Genomic DNA, 11115 nt, shown 5'->3' on the forward strand with positions numbered 1-11115 from the left:
ATCCCCTTGCCCCCGCGTCGCTCCCCCGTGGGCGACCCGGGCGGCGGCGCCAGATCCGCCCTCCCGCGCCCTTCTCTGCCCTCCCCCGCCGCCGGGGCAAAGCCCCTCGCAGTGGCTGACGGCGGGGCGCTTTCTCCCCTCTCCCCTTGGTGGTGGTTGGCGCGGGGCAACCAGACTAGGGCAGAGGCGCCAGGCGGACGCGGGGCCCGACGGTGGCGGCTCCGGGCGGCAGTGTGGTGGTAGGTGTTGTGCCGAGATGGTGGGGCGCCGGCTGCGTGACGGCCTGCTGTGGCGCCGAGTGGGGGGCTCCCTTGCGGCGGCGTGGGCGTGGATCCGGCCCGGATTTGGCCCTGCCTGTGGGTCGTGGTGGCTGCCCCCTGTGTGGCCGGCGGTGAGGCGTCGGGTGGCTGCCTGTGGGTCGTGGTGGCTGCCCTGATGGCCTCTGCTGCACATCCGCCGGTGGCACGGCGGCGGCCATGGTGGGGCGTGCGTAGGTGGGTTCCGTGGCCTCTTGATGGCGTAACTGCCTAGGAAGCGCGGGCCGCGGTCGGCGTGGGTGGTGGCTGGGGTCCGACTTCGGGCTCTCAGCGACTACGGTTGGTTCCCTCCGTCGCGGGCGCGCGGCGGTGGTGCAGCTAGGCCAATGGCGGTCCGGCGCCTTGGTGAAGGTGGCCGGCGGTGAGCGTGGCGGTGGTGCTTCCACTTGGCGGCGGGGCGGACTGGTCGTGTTGCCGCGACCATGATTTTTTCTGTGCGGAGGTGAGGAGGAGCGGCACGGACTGGGGGCCGCGTCGCAGATGTCGTGCTTTTTGCAGCGCGAAGGTGGGAGCTTTACGTGCATATGCAGTCCCGACCGGGCCTGTGGCCACGGGCCTGGTTTGCTCTTGCCATTGCGTCCGGTCGGTTACCGTCGTTGGCGGTGGAGGTTGGGACCTCCCGCGTGCCGACGGTGGTGTTGCCCTAGTCCCGGCTCCTCTTCTTTGTCGTGCAGGCCCCTCCTCGCGTTGTTGTGGTGAGACGCGTGGGAAGCTTCAAATTTGTGTTGGCGCGGGGTGGTGGTCGGTTTGGTGGAGGGTTCCGTTGCGCCTAAGGTGGAGGTTGGGATCATGAGAAATCCTTGTCGGCCTAGTCGACACCGTCGCGGTGGCGCCTGCGGGTGCCGCCAGACCTCCCTGGAGGGCGTCGGGGCTACCCTTCCGTTCCCCTCGCCGCGTACCGGGGGAAACTCTTAGCAGCAGCGTCCTCATCATCGCGTCCCTTCTTGAAGGTGTTGCTTGGTACCGGCGTCTCGGAGTCTAGGAGCTTGGTGGGTGTTCATCGGGGGGCGCAGCGGTCGCGAGGCTTCTCCGTTTTTGTTGATCCGCCGTTGTCGACATTTGTTTGTGTTACGCTTTCTCTGTTGTTTCTTTTGGGCGAGCCTGTGCTGTTTCCGCCCCAGCACCTATCGTTGGATGTTTCGGAGTTGGTTGCTTTGTAATACAAAGCGGGGGAAACTCTTTTTCGGTAACAGATGACCATGAAGGTGATGCGTAGTAATATATCTAATTGAAGAAAAGCCAGTGAAAATCTGCATGGGTCAAACCAATGGCCATGGTGCAAATTGTATGTCTTGTTAGGCAAATCATGCAGTGCATGTGCCTTTACTTCCAACTATATGCACCAAAAGTAATCAGTTAACTGGATCATGGATTAATTAAGTTGTACCATGATTGTACTTCACCATGTCTCAAGCGAGGTTTCACAAATAAAAATACAATTCATGCAAAAATGTAGAGTTATGAGTTTGCGAGTAAAAGTTGTGATCTCTCTCCCACATTATGTTAATCTCCTCACTAATACATCTCATGCTCAAATTTTCCTTTTGAAGCAGGAGTTATGTTTTAGAAATGGTATCCAAACGACTATATTCAATAATGATCTCTTTTCTTTTAGGCAGCTTACACATATTCCAATCTATTAAAGTTTTCCTCAACCTCCTAATCTTGAAGTTCCGAACATCTACAGGGTCTCAGAAATGGCAAGAAGAATCAAAATCTAGTGACTACCAGAGCACACTCCTGAATATCCAACTACCATTTCTAAGAGAAAATCCACTTTCTCAAATCTAAAGCTTATTCTGCACATGCTGAGTTTTGGCCAGAATTAGGTGGGAGGGGTATGGTCTTTGCTAAGGCAAAAATAGTAGCTAACGAGGTCCTAGTATGTTGGCATAAACGATTTGTCATGGGCGGATATCACCAAATTACTCTGGTTATTGGCCCAGGTCATTGCCTATTCGCAATCTTTAACCCCATTAACCCGGTCGTTAAATTTAATGGCCCAGTTAACATCAATATTCCCACTATTCTTCACAGCACTATTTTTTCGACAAAGGTAATATATTAATATCGCGAAGATACCAATTACACCCAGCCTCTGCAACAACACATTGTTGTAAAGATGTTACGGATGCACACCACCAAAAGAAAAAAAGAAAATAAAAGAAAAAGATCCCGCTATAGTGATCAATATCATGTAGCTGCAACACGAACCACCATCTAGACAACAGCCGAAGTCCAAACACTCCAAAAGCAACGCCTTCAGGAAGGAAACATTGCACACGCACCGTCATCGTCCGATACTTGATCTTTGGCTTTCACCCTGGAGATGATCCGTGCTATGAAAACAATGCCTTCAACAAGATCATCGTCAGGCACAACCAATTAAGGGTAGGCCTTGGGTTTTCACCCTGAAAACTAAGACTCTGTACTTCGTCAATGTTGCCGCCCGACTTGCCAATGCCGCCGCTACAAGTCACGAATCACCAAGCAAAGTTCTCATCACCACGAAAACTCGATCCACCATTACAAGGCCTCATATGTAAGTCGCCATGACGTTCCACCATTACAAGGCCTCACACGTAAGTCGCCATGACGTTCTTTGTCACTGTCATCATCGTGAAAACCAAAATGCCGACATGTTCGACAATGTCAACAAACACGAAGTTTCGTGCCACACCCTTCTGAAGCCATCGGAGCTGAAATAAGGGAGCATACGACCGAATCTCATCCGATCCAGATATCTACAGGCGTCAAGCACCCACTGAAGATCTCCGGCGGAGCCTTCCGAAACTCGTCAACGACCAGAACAATGAGGGCCGGCATCAAGCAGATCATCGTTTCGATGCTAGAAGAACCCAGTAAGCGAAAAAGATCTAGATCGGGAACCCCAGATCCGCCGTCACCAGCCACCATTGCCGGCCCCAATGTTGCCCTCAGCAGCCGTGGTGCCGCCTGGACCTGTTAGAACCCAAGGAAAGCACTATGTCAGAGTGACATTAAAATCTCCACTAATAATAAAGGGTCTAGTGCACCCAGAACCTCAATACTTCTGTCAATAAACTTCAGTTTTTTTTACCTGCATACGTATAACCATAAACGGCCACAGAACACCAACAGGAGTTATCCCTTTTTTGTTTCTAATAACGCAGCAGGAAACTAAATAGGTTCTAATGGACCAAGAAGACGCCTCAAAATTCTCAGCAATTCTCTAGCACTCCCCCAGCCGTAAAGTAGTCAACAATAATTCTAGTAAGGATATTTATTACTACATAAATAATTAAGAACGCCATGATAAAAAATATTCTTTCTTTGTCTTGAACAAAACAATAATGCAGGTATCATGAAATTTTAAAGGAACGCTAACCAGTTTAAGTTCGTCAGCACTATTCAACCCTCTGGTGTTCCATGTATGTCATTATATTCATTTTTCATATATATTTTGTTCAACATATGTTGCAAACCAACTCTTTTTCAGAACTCATAACCAGTTAGATCACAATCACCAACGATATGCTTATGCAAAGAACATAAAGAGTGTTCAAAAAGGCATTGAAAATCAGATTCAATTTCAATGTTGTCAATGGTCACCGTGTTTTCTTTTAAACCATCGTACGTAGTAAGATCAACACTAGCAAGGAGAAAACCTCATTTTGGAAAGTTTGCACACTAGAGGTCTAATGTTCTTAATTGTACTATTGTAGGAAATATTCATATCATTCACATCCAAATTAAAATTTACCAATTTGGGTTTATCTGCTAAAGTAGAACTACATATATATTTCAGCGACGGAATGTTTTGGACATAGTTTCAGCCGAATTAACATTCTAGCATATGATGTTACTCATGTGCAACAGCCACCAACTGCTTTCCGATGTTGCGCCCATAGAAGAGCCCGACGAGCGCCGCCGGCACATTCTCAAGCCCCTCGACGACATCCTCCATGTAGATAATGCTCCCTTCCTTAAGGTGGCCAACCATCTCTTCTTCAAACTTGCAGTAGGTGCCGAAGTACTCCATCACCCGGAACCCCTCTATACAGATGCGTTTGGTGACCACACATGCGAGGTTATGCACACCCTCGGGACGCTCCAGGTTGTACTGCGAGATCATCCCGCACATGGCCACTCGCCCGTGCAGCCTCATGTTGAGTAGTGCCGCATCCAGCATCGCGCCGCCCACATTGTCGAAGTAGATGTCGATGCCCTCCTGGAAGCACCTGAGAGATCAAAGCATTACGGCATCAATTATTCTTGGTTAATCGACACAAAGTGTGGATGGCTGCATGCATCATCATGATGCAGAGGCGGGGGTCATCCTCCTTTTCAAAAAAAAGCAAGGAAAGGGTCTGGCAATAAACCTCTTTAGTGCGGCGTTGAGGTTCTGCTCCTTCTTGTAGTTGAAGGCTTCGTCGAAACCAAACTTTGTTTTCAGGAGGTTGACCTGAGGAAAAGTTAATTTTACCTCATGAAATTTTTTGTATTACTGATGTTGTGAAACATAGTCATTTCGGGTATCATTGGAACTGCCAAAGGCAGCAACAAAATCAGTATAGATAGAACTGTCCATTGGCTGGGATGTGCACAACCGTAGGAGAAGAAAACCCGAGGATGCACAAACCTTCTCATCAGAACCGGCACTGCCAACCACATAGCAGCCTGTGATCTTGGCAAGCTGCCCAACAAGCTGCCCGACGGCGCCTGACGCTGCTGAGACAAAGACATAATCGCCTTTTTTTGGCTTGGCCACGTTGAAGAATCCAGCATATGCAGTAAGGCCAGGCATACCTAAATTACAAAAATGCACTTAGGGGGAAAAACTACCAGTGTACCAGCTGTTAAATTTGACCAAAAGTAGCAGACACGAGTCATTGTTAAATATGGAGTTCAGACGCGAGTGACTGTCAACAGCTTCTAGGATGGGCTAGGACCTTCTATGTGAACTATGGTCTACCAAGAAAGCAAAAAGTGACTATGCGCGCGGTTCAGACTAACGAAAATGTATACCACAGTGATTAGATTAACTTGCGACGAATCAAAATGAACTCACCGAGAACACCTGCGTAGTACGACAGCGGTAATTCAGGATGGTTGATCTTGAAAACCGACCCAAGCTTAGTGATCAAGGTGTACTCTTCACATGCCGTCATTCCCCACACCAGATCACCTGCCTTGTAATCCGGGTGCCCGGATTCAACCACCTTACTCACGCCAAAAGTAGGTATAGCCTGACAGGAAGGATGAACGGAGGCACAAAAATGTCAAGGGTTCCGGTGCGGAAACAAGATTCTGGAAAGAAAAGCTGAAACCATCCATATGCATGCTTTTCAAAAAAAAAAAGGGAAATGTTTCCCGACCGGCCAAACGCTTCGGCCGGTCCTGCGCGCGTCGTGCGATCCTGCGCGTGGACCCCTCTTCCTTTTTTTTGCCGCGAGGCGTTATTTTTGCTGCAACTGTTATCTTTTTTGCTACTATCGACAGGATTTTTGCTGTAATCATTGGTGATTTTTCCTACATTTTGTTCACTAAAAAAGTTGTATCCATGTTTTAGTTACAACCCGAATTCGTCGATTTTTTTTCTACAACCGTGTTAATTTGTGCTACAACCGGTATCATTTTTTGCTGCAGCCGTTCACTAAAAAAATTGCATACACGTTCGTCAGAGTTGCAACCCGAGTTGAACGGATTGTTTTGCTACAACTCATATTTTATTTTGCTACAACACATCATCAACGTCTTTTTTTGCTACGACCACGTTGATATTTTTTTTCCTACAACCATATTTTTACTGCATCCATGGCCGAAATTTTCTGCATCGTGATCAAAATTTGCTGAATCGAGGCTTTCTGCTGCATGGATAGATCTAATGGTGCAGCCCGCGTGCGGCCGACGGATCGGGCGACCCGCGTGTGGCCGGTCGAAAGTTTGCGTGCAGAGCACTGCCAAAAAAAAAAAACGTATTACGGTACCTCCCCAAGGACGAATTCCGGGTAGCTAGGCTCCTGGTGCTTGGTCATCCGCCTGCGCATGTAGGGATCGCAGGAGAGGTAGAGGTTTTTCACCATCACCGCCGTCGAACCGGGTGGAACGGCCAGCCGCGCCGTTGGCGTTAGGAGCTCCATGTCGTCCTCGGTGGGGAACCCCGTCACGTGCCGCTTCAGGGTCACCCTCTTGTTGCCCACCTCCGGCGCCGCCATTGCTTCCTTTCCTTCTTCAAACGCGTTTGGGTGGGTATATTTCGTGCGGGGCGGATCGGGATGGAGATGTAGCGGGTGGTGGGAGCAGCCGGCCGGCCTGCAGATAAAAGTAAAACTGGCTTCGTCCTCTCCGCCCGGCCTTGATCGTCATCGGTGGTGTACCAGCAACTCGTCCTCTCCGCCATCAAAACAAGAAAATACACGACAAACGGCAGCAGATTTCGAACAAGACCTTATCTGTGAGATGTGGGGCCGGGCCACCCTTGTGGCCTTGGATGTGCAGGAACAAAAACAAAATCCTCCACACGCTAAGACCGAACCTGATGGTGAGCGTGTCCGTTGGCAACGAAAGGAGAGCAGGGATACGAGAGATGCTGCCAAGAGGAAGAGATCATAGATTCTACACCTATTCCAAAATCAGAGCATATATGAAAGATCAAAGTTCTTCTTAGCATTAAAGTCTTCATGTGGTTTGTTCACAAAGGAGTTATTCTAACGAAGGATAATCTGGCCAATCGAAATTGAAAGGATAATCCTAGATGCAGCTTTTGTTCGAGGGTGGAGAGTATTCAGCACCTCTTTTTTGATTGTCCTATGGCTAAACTAGTTTGGCGCTTGATTCACGTAGCTTTTAACATCTCTCCTCCTGATAGTTTGAACTCGTTATTTGTAACGTGGTTACAGGTAGTTGATGTTCAATTTGCTAAACTTATTCATGTCGGATCATGTGCTCTTTTGTGGACTTTATGGAGCAGCAGAAATGATTTGGTTTTTAACAGATTACTCAATATTCACTTTCTGCAGGTTATCTTCAGAACTACCGCACTGATCCGCACGTGGTCGTTACTCACTCCTGTGACAGCCAGGAAGCCTATGGTTATTGGGTGTGTCCGTTGGGAGATGGTAGCACAGGATATCTTCAACCGGTTTGGATGGCGTCGTATTAATAGGATAGGTGTATAGGCATATAGATCTTTTTGTCATCTCCGGTCTAGGCGCGAAGTTCGCTTTGTATCTTTTATTTTAGCTCTCTGTTGCATATCCTTTTTTCTGTACTCTGCTGAGATTTGATTATGCTTAATATATGGCTGCGTGCATCACTCGATGCAAAGGCCGGGGCTAAGCCTCCTTTTCGAAAAAAAAGAGGAAGAGAGAGCCGCCTGTGGAGACGACGGCTGAAGCCCGAGAGTTCCTCTTCGCACCCAACTCAAAATTGAATTGCAAGAAATCGAAATCCTCAGCTTGTGATTTGAAGGCAGAAGGTCAAACTTCGGTTCAAATGCAAACAGTCCAAGAGATTTGTCATGTGTGTTTTCAGAGGGAAAAAACAGATAGTGTTATCTCACTTGCAATTAGTATTCTATATGCACGACCAGTCAACACAGCACAGCTATGTATTGCTTGCATATCAGGTTGGTCTGGGGCATCCGTGGAGGCTTTGGGGGCCCTAATTACCGATCTCTCAGCTCCTTCATCCTCAATTTACACAATCCTGGTTTCTTTCACCATGTGGTGCCCCTTGTCTCGCGCCACGGCCTTCTCGTTATGCGTCCACACCAGCGTAAGCACTGGCCTTAGGAACAATATTTTTGTGCTCACGTGGGGGAAGGCTCACATTGCTCCACGTTGCACCAGACAAATGAAGCTTCAATCCTTCTTTCTTTTGGTATACTCCAATATCTCATACTCTATCTGCAGATATAGGGGAATATATATGCATCCACATTCCATGAAGTGATTAAGACTATGGCTGTGTGCATTACTCGATGGAGAGGCCGGGGGTTATCCTTCTTTTTGAAAGAAAGAAACAACATAATTGGGACTGGGAACAGGTTTAGTATGGAGAAGCACTCAGTATACTTATATATACTACCACGCCAAGTATGTTGGCTCTATAAATAGTGATATGGCTTCATTGAATCTACATAACTTTGTCATCCAAAAGGGCAGGCATACATCTAGGACAACCATATAACTTTGTATATGATGAACCGGATGGCAGACGAGCGAATTGCATGCATGAGAAAAAAAAATCCAAAATGAATGAGCCCACCGTTTGAAATTAGCAGACTTGAACTATAGTAATAAGTTGATCATGCACTTGTGTTGTCGCTCTACTCTCTCATGTTGAACAAATGAACATGAAGGTGATGAGCAGTACACAGCTAGCTAGCTGGATAATAACCGGTGAAAATCTGCCTGGGTCAAAGCAATTAATAGCATGAAATTTAACCATTTGGTAACCCGCTCGGTCATCTCAAAGTCAACAGTGTGCCTTTACTTTCAACCATATGCACCAAAAATAATCTGATAATTCTACTCCAAGCAAGGTTTCAAAATAAAGAAGGATGTGGCTAGATTTCAGTCGACTGAGACTTAAGCAAATCTCAGTCAAGTGACATAATATATAAAAGAAAAAGAAGAAGATTTTATTTCACGGATCTCCACGTAAGTTCAAACAAAAATAGAATCAACTAAGACTAAGATTTAGCCATCCCTAATTAACAAAAAATGCAATTCATGATAGACGGTGAAATCTGGAACTATAAGATTCCAGGACTGAATACATGCCCGCAAATTTGCTCAATTATCCGTGGTGGGACAGGGGAACCAATCCGCGGAAATGGATGCGTGAGCTGGCCATCCAACGCTCCCCGCATACATTTCAAGCCGGGTTTCGACTTAGTGGGTGAAATTCATGCAAACCACTTTATATTCATCAAAGTTCGGAATTCAAATTGAACGAATCATTTATACATAGCATGCAAGTACAAGAATGTCTCAAATCCGATGTCCAAAAAGTTTTTCAACGAATCATGTCGTCCCATCCATACTGTCCCTTCAGCTTTATCTAATAGTGTGTACGTAAATTCCCATCCCTCTATTACGTGGTACATCATGACAGTGCCTACGGGCTACATAATGTATAGAGTAATATTGAGTGAATGAATGATTCAACCAACAAGTGGGCTATTATGCGGGCCACTAAGAATAATCATTACCACCTTCTCAAGGAAATCCCAAATGTCTATTTGATTTGTAGTATATATCTATTGGGTCTTTGTGCCTGAGATATTTTGGATGCAGAGGTGTGGTTGCCTGGGTCACTATATAAATTTAGTCGACGGAAAATGAAGCACTAGCTTATGTGCATAATTTTAAAGGAAATAGTTTGTATTATTCTAGCCAGTCTTGCATTCTCCAATCTCATGAAATGATTTTACTATAGCTGAAAAACAATGTGGCTAACAAGTATATTCAAATTATCTATTTATTATTATTTTAGTATATTTGTGTTCTCCTTGCTATGATTCCCGCAAAAAAGTGTGGGTTAAAGTATTTTTCTGTCAACTAATTTCCAAAGCATGACTCATGAAATATACTATTGCTACAAATATGTGAGAATTTTAATTGTCGGAGTCTGTAATACGCAGTTACATATTTCGAAGATTATAATCTGTGCATATATACTTTACTAATAATGTACAACTTGCTTGTTTCGTAGGATAGAATAATATAAATTTCAGGCTCACTGACTAAAAATATAAGAATTCCTGTTTAACAAAGAAACCGAAGGTCTTTGTAAATAAGTAAAGCTCATTGCAAATAATTTTGAAAGGCAATGGCAGTATTTCTGCCTTTTCATATTAGAAGAGGAAAAACGAAACAAGGCCCCAGGATGACATACAGAAATTGAAGCAACAACACACGGACAAAGGACCTCGCAAAAGAAACTCATACTCTAAACTCCAAAAAACTATATTGTAGCCTCCTTAAACAAAGAAATTTCATCTCTGGTCATTGCAGCAATTAATGGTTTCCGAGGAGCATTCTTTAACTCCCAATGTGTGCATGTTTCTCTCTTTCCATAAGTGCCAAGCCACATAAACAACGGAAGTTATTTGCAAACGACAATGCTAGTGCTTGCGCAGGGCCGAGATCCTTCTCCATCATCCCTTGATCGTCATCGGTGGTGTACCAGCATTGGCCACTTGAGGGTCACCTTGAAGGAAGGAATGCCAAACTTCCCGGGAAAACGGACAGATGACTGGTGAGAGTCAAATGGGCAGCTGACACGGGTTCCTGATCACAGAAGGTGCATTTGGAATTGTGCGGGCCAGTCTCTCATCACTACTAGAAAAAAAACTATTAGTGGCGCACCTATTTTGCCTACTAATGGTGTACTATAGGTGCGTCACTATTATCACGTCACTACTAATAAATAGTAATGGCGCATCCCTGATACGCCACTGTTAATATACATAACAGTGACGCACCACCTGGTGCGTCATTAGTAGGCCCAGAAGTGCGTCACTGCTGTGAGTTTACTAATGACGCACTTGTAGATGGCGCGTTACTATTATTAATATTATGATTTTTTTAGCACATTGTACCACATCATCATCATCATCATCGTCATCATCATCATCATTGTAACCTGTGCACTTTTAGATGGTGCACAGGTTACAAAATACATTGTAGCACATCATCATCATCATCTTCAATTCTAACACATTGTAGCACATCATCACATCATCTCGGAAATAGCTAATAATCATCATAGTCATTACCACCAATACTATTTAATACATTGTAGCACA

General features: G+C 45.9%; 1 protein-coding gene across 1 annotated transcript; it reads right to left on the minus strand.

Moving 5' to 3' along the window:
- Positions 1-4158: 4158 nt before the first annotated feature.
- On the minus strand, positions 4159-6514 carry LOC123429250 (2-alkenal reductase (NADP(+)-dependent)-like). The gene is made up of 5 exons (XM_045113306.1): positions 6287-6514; positions 5368-5545; positions 4939-5105; positions 4679-4761; positions 4159-4537 (listed from the first exon to the last, which is right to left on the minus strand). The coding sequence occupies exons 1-5, from the start codon at positions 6512-6514 to the stop codon at positions 4159-4161; spliced, it is 1035 nt and encodes a 344-aa protein (XP_044969241.1).
- Between the last annotated feature and the right edge of the window lie 4601 nt (positions 6515-11115).

Source organism: Hordeum vulgare, chromosome 2H, assembly GCF_904849725.1.
Source record: "Hordeum vulgare subsp. vulgare chromosome 2H, MorexV3_pseudomolecules_assembly, whole genome shotgun sequence".
NCBI classification, from domain to species: Eukaryota; Viridiplantae; Streptophyta; class Magnoliopsida; order Poales; family Poaceae; genus Hordeum; species Hordeum vulgare.